Consider the following 14,273-nt stretch of genomic DNA (forward strand, 5'->3'; position numbering starts at 1 on the left):
GTCTTGATATTTTTCCAAGACTTTTGGAAAAATATTCTGTGGTCTGATGAGACCCAAGCTGAATGTTTTGGCAGGTTTGAACAGTACGAACAAAGAACATTATACTAACAGTCAAACATGGTGGTGGTAGTGCAATGGTGTGGGGCTGCTTCTGGACCTTCTGCTGTCTACCAAGAAATCCTGAAGGAGACTATCCAATCATCAGTCTGTACACTGAAGCTCAACGGCGCTTGGGTTATGCAGCACAACAATAATGTAAAACACACCAACAAGTGGACTAGTCAACCTCCGGACTCAGAGCAGACTGAAATGCTTTGGCTTTGCAAAAATCTATGTCTAATATTAAAAGTTGTTTGATCTGAGACATGTAAGAGTGCAGAAAATAAGAAGTCAAGAATGGGGCAAATACTTTTTCACAACACTTTCTGTGCCTGAGAAATTCACCCCTACAGTGCATGGATGCACCTTTTGATTACTGAATGTGAATGCAGTTTGTTCCAGAGATGAGATCATTTGTAGCTTGTGAACTTGCAGGTCAGTTCAAAGGCAGAGTTGGCTGCTGTAAATTGGCAGTGTTGTGCTGAATTCATGAAAGGACAAACAGGTGGCTCATTTCCGTTTGGTTTTCTACTAATTCCATATTATTATGTTCGCCAGTTGTTATCAGCTTGAATATTTATGTGGACGCATTTCATATATCAGAACCTGGTTATTACAGTGACTCTGATATTATACAAATCACTGTGATAAATAAAAAGTAAAAAGTGTCATTCAAACTTGCAGAATTTTCATATGTTTGAATATTGAGGTTATTTGTGCTTTATAACCACACAAACACATACAAGTTGCTATACGTGCCATATTATATATATATGTCATTCATTACACATTTTAAATCTAAACAATTAATGCCGCTAACATAACCTATTTAAATAAAGTTACTAATAATCTGCTGTAAATGTGTGTTTTAAATATGATTCTTAAAACGTCTCAGTGCTGGGGAGCTTCTGTGTCTGGTCAGTTTCTCAGTACAGTTCAGTATTTTCTAAAAATCTTTATCACGCTGACAGCAGTAATTGCTATCCTGATGTATCGACGAGGTTTCGGTTGAATGTTCGGGCCATTGTCACGTTGTCACCTTCCATCCATCTGTCCCTTCGCTGAATGCGTGACGGTGGCAGTCAGACCACATAACCGTCTCTCCAAAGCCAGCTTGTCACAGCTGGCTGATGTGAACTCATCAAACGCCTCGGCTGTCGGTGCAGCAGCACCACTGGACACTTACACTGCCGTGGTAGAGCTGGATCATTGGGGTTATGCTATTTCTGGAAGCATCGCTGGTCCTCTTGGCTCCTGAGAGCACTCTGTCTGTCTGTCTGTCTGTTTCTGTGTGTGGCGGGGGAAGGTGCCATTATTGAAAGCTCTCTGATTTTTTTTATTTATTTATTTTTATTTTTTTACCTGCTTATAAAAGTTAATAAACATATTAACTTTGATGCTATTTACATACAGAAAGCAGTGGTTGTTGAAATAATTCTTTTTAAATTTCCCTTTTGTGTAATTTGTGAAAATAATTAATTATTTGAGTGGGCCTCAAAGGTGACCACTAACACTAGCAGACATTTGATAAACATTTGAGACATTTAAGTTTTAACTTTGCTTTTTATTATTGTTTTTTATAACTTCATCACGCTGTGTCAGATATTCTGATATATTTAAACATTATTTCACCCTGTGGTCTCTTTTTTCTCTTTAAATTTTTCCTTTATCTGCTTTTATCTTATTTTCCTTTTGTGTGTAAACAGGTCTTTTTTTTTACCTAAATAAATGTGGCTGCATTTTATCCGGTGGACAATAAAACCCAGTGAGCTGTGTTATTTTTGAGCATGGTATGCTTTTTCTGAGTTACTTTAGGTTGCATAGCAACACATTTGCTCTCCAACTTCATTGCCACCTCCTAAAGGCCCCTCTAGTGAATGTAGACCCTCAGGCATGTTCGGCTTTCTGGCAATATTAGTGCAACACAGATGTAATTACGCCTCCAAACCTCTGCTTTTCTGCCATGCTGCATATGTGCTGAGCATTCATCTTTTGTATCATATCGAATGTTTGGGCTAAAGCCGAAACCAAACAAAATGCAGGCTGTGTCTGTTTCCTGATGGACAGAAAAAGTAGTTTTCTTTATAACAACACTGCTGTTAGCTCAGAATCAGATCAGATACAAATGAGAGACAGACAGTTGGCTTTGCTCTGCTGGCCATTATGTCATCCAGCATATGCTGATCATAGATGATCCACCTCCATGATACATGTTAGCTGATGAGCAGCAAAAAAAGGAAATGCAAAAAATTTCAAAGACATCAGGTTAAATGAGTGATGTCATTAAACAGACCGCTGATGCTTTCTCTGCAAAAAATAAAACATTAAAAGTCTTTTTTTTTCTCAAAAAGAAACGAAATAGCCACAGTAACTTTTTTCACTTGCAGTTATTATTTTCATGTTTTGCTTTTTAATGGAGTAGGAAAGATCCTAAGTCCTCCTTAAAGAAATAAAATGACAGTGGTGTGCACCTCTTTAGTTTTTGCACTGCTGCTCCCGTTCAGACCGATGTGCGCATCTGTGACTTCAACGCAGAGAACAAACATCAACTTCTGTGTCAAACTAATGTGACTTCCATGTTGAGGATCATCACTGTAATGGTGATTGTATCAAAGCACCAGATCACGAGCATGACGAGGAACCTGCTTTCAACCATCAGCTTTTGGGTTGCCATATTAAAAAGCCATTGTTTAGAAAATGTCTTCAGCTGCGTCTTTTTTCTAATTGATTCTAGCTGGGGACACAAATCCAATTTGGGGTTGCATCAGGAAGGACATCCGGGGTAAAACTCCAAATCAAACATGTGAAGCTACCCGCTGTGGTGACCACAGGTTAAGGGAGCAGCTCAAAGTAGGTTTTATTTGGTACAACGAGTCTATGAATTATGACTCTGGACTCTCAATTTAACACAGAATAGCAGATGCTTGGAGTCCCTGAAAGATTTGGATGTCTGATCTCTGGAAGCACATTTGGTGACCTGCAGGTAGATGGCTTATGTTTTATTCACAGCTTTTCATAGACAGTCTATACACAACAATCCAAACCAGCGCACATCCTCTTTTTCTTTGTCACATATAATCAGCATGCTCTGAATTAAAACACCTTGCTCTGCTTGCCAACATAATCTTTGGCTGCTGTACACAACTGAAGATTTTAAAAAATGAGAGAAATGAAAGGGAACATTACCACAAATTTTGGATATAATATTAACAGAAACTTGCTCTGTCAAAAAACAAAAAGTCAATATTTGTGGAATGATTCACCTAAATTTAACTGTGGATATTCATATTCATCATGTTCATAGGGCCACTGCACCAGACCCTTACCGCCTGCAAATACATACTATTAATAGGACTTAGTTGAAAACGTTTTCTAGATAATAAGTTTTAAAAGAAAATATCTAAAAACACTCCTTCCTTCATCCCTTGAAATACCCTTAAAATTTGGCATAATTTTCATCAAGAAGTGACAAATGTTTGATTTTTAATTAGATGAAATCACCCAATTTAAGTTTAAGAGTCAGTGTTTTGACATGTGCAAGTACATGTGGCAGAAAGAGACTCCCACTGAGTGCATAAATGGCATAAATCACTTTATGATTTCACTTGATATTATCGCGCATGCTTGCTCTCATGCTAAAACAGTCTGGTCATGTTGAACTCACCACTTATACAGGAAAAATGTCAACCATGATATTGTGGTATGAGGATTTCTGTCACAAGGTAATGTAGAAAAGCCTTAAATAATGCCCTGTGATTACAGTAATGTGTCACAGAGTGTGACAGTGTGAAGGATTTTAGCTGGAAAATAAAATCAAATCCTGTTTCAAGTAAGAGTAAGTTGTGATTGTTTGACAGACACAGTGAAGCAGAGATGATATCAGTGATACCATACACTAAGAATCTATTTATAACAAGCATTCAATAGATGACATCCTTCTCCCCGAGAACGTCAGCATAGCTGAATAATTGGAAAACGACTGTGCATTTTCTGGATGAAATTCCTTCCTGTGAATCTCTTTGCCACATCGTCCTCACTGCAACAGCTTTTCAGTGACTCCAGAATAGCTCTGTGTACTGATGCATGGAGACAGATGTGCTGTAGAAGTGTACGCAGAGGACGAGTGTTTGTGAAGCCATTCAATATTAATGAATACAACATTTCCAGCGTGATAAACAACCCAGATTCATTAGCCATGAGAGAAGCTTATTACACTGGAAGCGAGAAGCGGTTAGTCTTTTTTCTTTTGTGATGCATTTAGACTCTGATAGGTGACTCATACAGAGATAATTTCAGTAAGTAAGAAATACTCGGTGTGTCTGTGGGAGCACGGAGGAGAACCTTTCTGCTTTGACGAGTTTTTGCAGTTTCTTCTTTTGGCACTCTCGCTTGGATCAGGTTGTGTGGATTGCTTGTTTCCAGTAGTCAAGACTGAGGTTATACCACTAGAATTAATGCTAAGTGGTATCACCACCAACATGCCAGTAAAGTTGTTGTATAAGATGATGAAAGATGAGTCACATTCATTTCTGTTTCTTTATGCGTGCACTTGACATTTTTGGTTTGGTTTGTGAACATAACCTGTGCAAACAGACTTCAAATACTGTCCTCAGTTAATCCAACATGATAACATTTAAAGATGCTGCAAGCCATTTTCTAAAAGTGTGCATTCGGATTAGAGTGTCTCTAATGCTCAAAAGTAAGCTTTAATGTGGCCTGTAGCCCAAAAGTGATGCTAGGATCCTGCTCGGTCTTTAAAGAAACAAACAAACTGATCTTACTTTTAAAGATTTGCTCTTTCCACAGTGAGTCAGCATAGCTGGAACTAATTAGCTCGGTAATTCATGAGTCAGTTGTCCGCTCTAGGATGAAGATACATTCTCTCTTATACTTATTCCCTCATTCTATGCTTTTAGGTTTAAAGGTCCCTAAAATGCAAAAACAGGTCAATAGTTCAACAGTTTTGACTGTTAAGATGGACAAACAATTTCCTAATTTCTTTTTCTTAATCAAACATTAGTTAAAAAGCAGCAAATTGAGCATGAATTGTTGATACAGGCTAAATACACATCACAATTAACTGCAGCATCTATTTTAAATGCAGCTTTGTTTCGTTTAAAATTGTTGCTTCAAAAATCAGATCCAGGTCTGCAATCAATCACAGTCGCGGTGTTCAAAGTTACTTTGATACATCAAGGTGGTGATAAAGCGGCAGAGGTGGATTCAATCTGCTGTCAGTCTGCGATTAAATTGGTCAAGTTGACAATTACATGCAATCTGTTTGTGATAATGTTGTGATTAAATGTGCTAAATTGCAAATTTGTTGCCGTCTACACAGACGTTAACATGGACTGCTTACATTCAGAGTGTAAAAAGAACTTCATATATCTGAATTAGAAATTCCTCCACAAATAGTGACGTAGTTGCTGCAGGGCTGTACCTGCAGAATAGCATAGGTGCCCATAGGTGCCGTCCTGCTTTTACTCTCCTTTTTACTCCAGTTTGACTGCGTTATTAATGAATGGCAGAGTAGAGATTTAGTTTTAAGAGAATAAAAATGTCAAATATTATCAGCACGTTTTCATCAAGTGCCTCAAAAAGTAACAATCTGTACATTAAAATATGTGTGAAGTACAGTCCTGATCAAAAGTTTAAGACCGCTTGAGAAATGGCAAAAAATCATATTTTGGATCTTAACAAGGTTCCAAGTAGTTTCAATATGCAACAAGAAGAAATGGGAGTGATACAAATACAAAAATGTTTTGAGCATACAATTTATTGAAAACAACGGTTTAACTGAAACAGGCTGTTTTACAGCTGATCATAAGTTTGCCTTTATAAGCCCAAATCTGTGCAAAAATGTGGATTCATTGTCATTTTGTTCTAATAGCAAAGGCAAAAAAACGTTTCCTCTTTGAATGTTGTCAGGTTGTTGAACTGCATAAGCGTGGTCTCTCGCAGCGCGCCATCACTGCTGAGGTGGGACGCAGTAAGACAGTAATTCGGAATTTCTTAAATGATCCTGAGGGTTATGGAACAAAAATGTCAAGTGGAAGACCAAACAAATTTCACCAGTACTGAGCTGGAGGATCCAGTTGGCTGTCCGTCAAGACACTGGACGATCCTTGACCCAAATTAAGGCCGTTACTGGTGCCGACTGCAGCGCCATAATCATCAAACTGAGACTGAAAGGCTTCAAAAACAAAAAATGTCTTCAAAGGCCTCGTCTCCTTGAACAACGGAGCTTCAGGAGGTGCAGGGGTGTCAAACGGCCGCACGCTTAGTCCAGATGTTGCAACATACCTCATGACTGAGAGGGTCCCTCGTCTGTGTGGTAACAACTGGATTTTTCAACAGGACAACACTACAGTATACAATGCCAGCAGGAAAAGGCACTTCTTCCAGGAGAATAACACCACTCTTTTGGACCAATCTGTGTGTTCCACTGACCTAAATTCAGCTGAGAACCTTTTGGGATGGATGGCAAGGGAAGTTTACAAAAATAGACAACAGTTGCAGACAGTAGATGCCCTTCATGCAGCCGTCTTCACCAGTTGGAGAAATGTTCCCACTCACCTCATGGAAACGCTTGCATCAAGAATGCCGCAGGGAATTTTTGAAGTGATCAACAATAACGGTGGAGCTACTCATTACTGAGTTCATGTTTGGGACTTTGATTTCTGTTTTGGGGGTGTTTACAGGTTTGGTCCTAAACTTTTGATGAGCTGTAAAACAGCCTGTTTCAGTCCAAGTGTTGTTTTCAATAAATTGCATGCTCAAAAAATATTTTGTCTCATTCACATTTCTTCCTGTTTTATGTTGAAGCTCTACTTTGAACCTTGTAAAAATCCAACCATGCAAAATATGATTTTTTGCCATTTTTCATCTGGTCTTAAACTTTGATAACAGTGGGCGTAATTTCAGTTTATATACACCCAAATCTGTTGGAAATTATAGTAACGTAACGGTTGATTGTATGATTATTTTTAGTAATGTCATGTCTCACTGTGCGTCCACAGGTTATGTCCCAAGCAGAGGGCCAACAGAAGAACCTTGTCCAGTCCATCGACTCCCTGCCCACCAAAGGGCCGCTCTCCTGTCTGGATCAGGACCTGCTCCTGCTCAAAGCTACGTCGGCTGCCACACTGAGCTGCCTGGGCGAGTGCCTGAACATCCTCCAACAGAGTCAGAGCCGCAGCCAGGTTCCACCTCAGTCCCAGGTCTCCCAGCGCAACCACGCCTCCCACGGAGCACCCTCCGGTGAGTCCGCCACGGGCCCCGTTCCAGTGCTTCTGCTGGAGCCCCCGACCCCTTCATGCCCCACATCCCCCTTGTCTTTTCAGTCTCCATCTCCCGAACCCAGCGGCAAGGCCCAGCTGTGTCAGCTAGACTGCGCCTCTTGTCCCTGCCTGATGGGTGCCATGAACTTAAACCTTTCCAGCAATTGTTGTTGAATGTTGCATTTGTGTGTTAAATTGTTGTGTCTTTTCTCATAAGCGTTGTTCTGTATCGCTTCCATTCATTTTTATGTCTTCTTCAATGTCCTCAGTTGCATTGAAATGCCAGCAGTCCTCAGAATGGTCGTGCCAAGTAAACGCATGAAGGAGCGCGTATGGCAATGATTTTAACAGAAAATATTGTTTACAGAGCTGGTGCAGACATTTCAGATTGTCACCCTATATGCATGTGAGGGGAAAAAAATCAGGGTGTATGTGTGAATGAGTTTAAACCTTATACTATGCACTTCAACATCTCAAAGGTTCAAGTCTTTGCCAAAGGAATCCACACTGGTGCCTATATTGTTAGACCTCTGCCATGTTTAACCCTCTTTGTGCCAGATCATAATGGATCCAATAAAGTTGTTTCTATTTAAAACCGTTTACAGACTGAGGGTGGTTATATGGGTATATAATAATAAAAATATACCAACGGAAAGGATAAAGGAGGATGAAGGAAATTGAAGTCCATCAAATGTAGGAGTCTAATCCTATTTTCCAAGCGAAGAGGAATATCTGTAATCTATTTATACTTTCTGGGTTTCTATAAAACAATAGCATGATAAAGGTTTTCTCCAGGAGAGGAGAGGAGAGGGGTTCATGTAAAGTAATACTCCTCTAAAAACCTGTTGAGTACCAAACAGTCGTTGCCCCTAGGATTGGGGAAAAAAAGAACAACAAGTGGCAGTGGCAGATGTATTCTGTTTGCAGTCACAGCAGGATGGATCACACCAACTATTCATAAGCTAGGGCACAATCTGGGGATACACTTCTGTCGACAAATCAACAGCTCCTTCCTATTATTGGCAATTGGATGCTAATAAGCCACTAAAAATACATCTGTGTTGAAATATTGCCTTGGAGGTACTGCATTTGGCAGTTTATTGGTAAAAGAAATATTACTGGAAATATAAATAAGTAAAATTCTGCTGTAGACTTGTTTGGGGAGGGTTTATGCTGTTTTGTAAGACTAAAGATTTAAATCACAGACAATTACAATGAATTCGTTTTTCTTTGAGAGGTTGCTTGTGGTAAACCGAAGGTGTGTTCAGAAAGAACGCGAGTTTAAGTTGACCGCTGGGCCTTTAGAGGAGTTCATAGCGGCTACATTTATGTGTAAAATGATCTCTCGGAGCAGGAAGCTCTCACACTGAAGGAGTAGAGTGCTGTCCAATACAGCTCTTGCTAGTAATGAATAGAGGCTTTAACTGCTTTAGCACAAGCGAGAGGGATGTGAAGCAGACAGGCTGAGATATTCATTCCTGCTTTTAGAAAAAAAATAAATCCATAAACTGAATATGGATACTGAAGAGTTGAATATTTTTAGCTTCTAGGGATTTTGAAATCTGCTGTAACTGCTGTAAATCTGAACCGCTGTCCTCCTGCGAGCAAACTGTAACATTTTCCGATCCATCATTTACGCCCTGTGGATTATTCATCGGAGTGTTTGAGCCATAAAGTTGTTTTCCCACTTGTACCTGTAACTTTGGGAAGGTCGTTTGGGTTTGGATCGCATCCTGAATCTTCCAGTCCTCACAGTTTGTTGGTCTTCTTTTTGCGCCAGCATTCACCTTGCCCTGTACCTGTTCGTCAGACAGGGGGTGGTGTGGAGTGGGACCACCGGGCCGCAAGTACAGACCTCTTTCCTTCCGCATCCTGGCTGATAAGTCCCGCGGGGGTCCAGCTGCTCCCTGCTTCCGGCATGTACCCGCCACACCTCAGTGAGGAGTTCGTTTTTGTTTTTGTTAGGATCCTCGGTCGTTAGCATAGCTTGGCTCTCAAGCATGGATGGCTACCTGAGTATCTTGTTAAAAAGCAGCTGATAAAGGGAGTGGCTGGCTGGTTGAATGGTATTGTTATGCCCACAGACGAAAGCATTGCCACTGCATGGGCAAGATAACTATTGCAGAGAGCCAAGCATGAGGTTGGACTGAGTTTGGCTGGCACGTTGGTCCCTCCAGGCTCCCGTACTTTTAAACCAAACCAAAGCAACTTGCTTTTGAGTCACAAACCCAACATAAACCTGCCAGTCACACACCAGACAGCATTATTATCGGCTGGTATCACAGAGGATCGTTGCTGCTTGCTCTAGCTCTTTCTGGATCCCCTCCTTCCCGCTGCTCAGTCAGGGTCACAAAGAGCTTGAAGCCCCACCCACCCTACTCCTCTTTCCCCTGCACACAAGCAGCATTTTCCTTTAAGGAACTGAAAATCCATAAAGGAAATTTCCAAACCTTTGCAAACCAGTCCCCTTCAAGCTTAGCAAAGAATTTAGTAAAGAAAAACACCAGTCCATCTAAATATAAGTGAGAGCTGAAAGTCTTATTTAAAAAATGTGAAAGGAGGAACTTGTAGGGGGAAATTCTGATGTGACAACATCATCGGGAAGTCTGAATTGATGTCACGGCCCAGAAATGGAAGATAAAGCCATTGGAAACATCTTCTGCATGAATGTTTGTGTCACCACTGTTTGATCTCTGATAACACACCTGCATGCCTCTCTCCAATGGCCCGCGACATGCCCCAGCTCACCGAGTAGCTCTGCTTCTGGTGCTTCATTGTGACATCTTGGAGAAAGTATTTAATTGTAAAAACCCATTAATGAAGAAAAAAACACAAAACTTCAGAAGTTTTAAATTAAGAATTAATTACGTTAAAATTGAATTCTGATAAAAGCCATCGCCATCTTCAATAACCTTTTCAAAAAGTGCACACACAAAAACACTCAATTTCACTTTATTCACAGCTCAATAACAAATCTTGCCCTCAGGCGGAGCTGGCTGCCCTTATGTCTCCGGTTTACAGGAGCCCAGTATCACTGGAGGTAGTTTCCTCGCACTTTCAGGTTCCTGCCAGTCAAACTGTTCAGTTGACCAAAGCAGAACCTGGCCTGAGGGCTATTTCAGCACTTTTTCCAGAGACAGACCCTCTGGGCCCAGCAGAATCCCAACCTGTATCAGCATACTTAGCTTCTCACTAATGGATATCAAAGAGCAGCCTCTTGGTGCATTAGATATTTAACCTAATTTTAGTGCAGAGAGTGGATATGAGACGGATCTCTGGTGTTGCACCATTAACAGTACTTTGAAATGGGATCCATTTCTCTGCTGTGTATTAGCAGCTTTTAACATTTGAATCTCACAGCTTAAAAATTGATCATTTTTATTTTACTGATAAAGACACTTAGGCCTTCATCAAATACTGGGTTGATCGAGGACTGCATCGGAAGCCCTTCAAAAGTAGCGACTGTATTTAAAGTCTGAGGATGTAGTTTGGACGTTTCGGCACACATCCAGTGAGGAGCCTCGTTGTGATCTAACCTTTGACTCCTGTTGTGATTTTGAGGACTTTTCACCCGCATCTGCGCCAGCTGTTTAAAATAAAACCCTGCTTTATTTTTCCATTTACGTTGAGAACTTGATTCGACCTTGATTCGACCTTGATCTAACCCAGCTTCTAGGTGTGAGTACCATAGACGTGCAGATAAACAAACTGCAGTAAATAAATGTAAATCCACCCTGTAGGAGCGCGGCACCTTTTGTTGCCTGCTGACACGTCTGGTCAGACCGAACATTCTCAGCGTTGACTTTGAGTTTTATCTGCATGAAAAAACCCAAACCATTACAAAAAACTACAAGTTCACAAATTTATTAAAGGATTCAGGCCAGAGTAAATGAAGTATAGGTGAGAAAATGTCCTGTTTAATCAGCTGTTTCACTTCAGTTTTTCTGCCTTTCCCCCTGCTTCTTAGATAAAAATACCTAAGGTGTCATTAATGCTGAAAATAAATAAGGAACACGAGCTCCTAATTTGTTCACATTAGCTCAGAAACTAATATTTTGAGAGACTGAAACGAGCCTTGTTATATTTTACTGCCTTCATTTTGTTTGTTGGTGCAGGTTTGGCTTCTGCTTTTGGTTTACCTGCAAGTCTTTTTCATGAACTCCAGTGTGGGAAGCACTAAATTATTTTGCTTCGTAAAGCAGAATTTGATTAAATTACAATGAAGCAGGTGCTGATGTAACTTTTAAAGATGATGCATGAAAATACTGATTTTAAATCAAATCAGCGCTCATTTAATCTCAGGCATCCATGTTGTGCTTATTTGTGTACAACGTGTGCAGGTGTGGCTTTTTAATTAAAGTTTCTTAACATTTTGGACGCGTTATAAAATCCCTAAAAATGGGTCAGTTCTGACAACGCTGACATTTAACAACTGTGCCTTCAACAAAAGATCCTTGAGTTGGATGATCGTCTCTGACAGCAAAAGCCCAGAAGGTGAAGACAGTAAAGGTTGAGCATTTTTGGGTATGATTTATTATTAAATGCACAATCACTGCAGTAAGTGGAAAGAAATTGGTTGATTGATTTCTTTTCTTCTTCTTTATTGAGCCTTTGATCTTTTTGGGACGGGAATCAAATTTAATCTCCATTCTAGTCGCTTCAGTATGTTTGATCATGTGAATCAATACAAGGCAGGCTATAACACTGAACAAATATTAAATTCGCGTAGATTCATGCAAGGACACACATGCACACACCTTCCTGGTTTGTCACTTCCATCAGTCACGTGCACACCTTTATATTGAATGTCACATATATATATAAAAAGGAGAGGCTAATCTTGGTTTTCACCCAGATCCCTCTTTGATTCTTTCAACAACAATAACTTGTCATTTTTCAGATGGTGCTCCTGTGTGGACTGTACCAAAGTCGCCCTCAGGGGAGCAACTGAAGAACGGGGGTCTGACTCCTTTGCAGTCAACCGAGCCCTCCCCGGCCCTCAGGAAAAGGATTCTGCCCCATGGTGCTGAGGTGAGAAACATCACGTCACACTGTCAATTATCGTGTCAGTATTCGGCCCGTCTCTCTGACCTCTGCTAGCTTGGCTTGGATGCTAAAGGGCTGCACAAACAGTCTGCATGATTTCTAACTGCAGCGTGTTTCATCCAGATCACTGTAGAGCTGCTTGTTGATAGGATTTGGTTGGATGGGTACAAAGAAAATCAATTTACATTTGCTCCTTTGGCCCTAAAGTTCAGGCTTATCATGCAAAGTGAATTTTAGTTTATTTTTTCGTCCTTTGCTGCATTTTGCATTTATTGGATTGTGTGCGTGTAGCTATGAGCAGGAAGCACAGTGAGCATGGCATACAGCAAAGGTCACTTCCTGTAATTAAACTGTAAAAAAAAAAAAATACAGGGTATCTACAATAAATCTACAGGGTATCATATTCCACTGCTATGCTCTGCTTCATGTTCCTGAATCACATTCAGTTTTATTGCCAAGTTATGAGGAGTTTGACCTGGATAACAGAGACACTAGAAAAAGAAAGCAAAGGCAGGTACTGCGAGTTAAGAAGCTTGTGTGAAATTTTGTTAATATTATTGAAAGTGTGAACAGTTTTTTTTTTTTTTTTTGTATTGAAAGAAATTAAAAAGAAAGCATCAGAGTGCAGGGATGTGCAAACTACTAGCATGGAGGGCACAGAAAATATATCTGTAACACTTGGAGTCATGTGGTTAACTTTATGCTAAAATAATGTGCAGTGTCAGTGGAGCAGGTGCCTTGATATGGTGTGAACAGATTTAAAAGATGGATATAGATCTCTCACGTGACATTGTGTGCACATTACTCAAGAAATGTCCAACATAATGGATGTGATACAACCACTTATTGGTTGGGAAATGTTTTCCAAGAGTGGCTGGCAGTGATTCCTGGAGGTTTCTGGCTCTTGTTGGATGAAATAGGATGCAAAAAACAGATAATGCACCACAAACCTCCTAATAATTGCTTTGAATGCTAGCATATTCCCACAGTTGCATGTATTTTTTTTAATGTAAACACTCCATCAATTACTAAGACTGTACGAATATCCTAAAGTGGTCACAAGGAGGTTTTTGCCAACCAGTTGGGGAACACACAGGTGGTTGCCACTTCGGTCACTTACTTGTCTTTAGGCCTATGTGACTCGGGCTCAGCAGCCACTTGCAACCACTCAGGGAATACTAATTGTTCTCCCACAACTGGTGGTTGCCAGAAGGTTTTAGACCAGTCTCTGGTAGTAGTATGTAAGTAGTATGTAAGTAGTTAATGTGCATTTCTGTGTATTTACAGTGCTACAGATTAGGAGTTTATCACCAACAGATTTTATGTAATTTCTGACTTAAAGCCTTTATCTCAAACTTGTAGCAAACTGGTTGCAAACCAACTCAGTTTTGATGCCATTTTATTGCTGTGTTGATGCACCAAAGTTGCTTTTTAAGACCGTCTCTGCAAACCTGGTCCATGTGTTTGAAACAACCATTTCAAAGGCAACGAGATAACAAATTCATTGCACAAGGTTGCAGGTATTTTGGTCCTGCCATGGTCACAAACTGTTGTTGGGGTAATTGACCGCTAAAGTGACCGTAGCGTTATCTATGATGTGAGTAAACTCTTTCCTGATGACTATATGGTCTCCATTGCTAGTTTCGTGTCTTATTCAAAACAACATCATGTTTATTTTGTAAACTGCGGTTGCCAATAGAGTCAAAAAGAAGGATAAAACAGAGTTTGGCCTACCTGTTGCTTGACCTTTAATATGTATTGGTGATGATGCAGTGCAACCTCATGTGTTAACTAGCTGAGCTTTTTTCTTTATCTTTTTTCTTGTTGACCTATCAAATTATGAAGCCA

The 14,273-nt window shown here is 40.2% G+C and overlaps 1 protein-coding gene across 3 annotated transcripts in view; it reads left to right on the top strand.

Annotated features, from left to right (window-relative positions):
• Nucleotides 1–14,273, top strand: part of osbpl10a (oxysterol binding protein-like 10a) — a 99,805-nt gene that overhangs the window by 54,991 nt on the left and 30,541 nt on the right. For all 3 annotated transcript variants that reach the window (XM_085148667.1, XM_085148666.1, XM_085148665.1), the window contains 2 exons: nt 7,119–7,359; nt 12,280–12,410. In XM_085148667.1, the coding sequence (XP_085004793.1) occupies nt 7,119–7,359; nt 12,280–12,410 (372 nt within the window). The remainder of the gene's footprint in view (nt 1–7,118; nt 7,360–12,279; nt 12,411–14,273) is intronic.

The sequence above is a fragment of the Neolamprologus multifasciatus genome, chromosome 22 (genome assembly GCF_963576455.1).
Source record: "Neolamprologus multifasciatus chromosome 22, fNeoMul1.2, whole genome shotgun sequence".
In the NCBI taxonomy this organism is placed as follows: Eukaryota; Metazoa; Chordata; class Actinopteri; order Cichliformes; family Cichlidae; genus Neolamprologus; species Neolamprologus multifasciatus.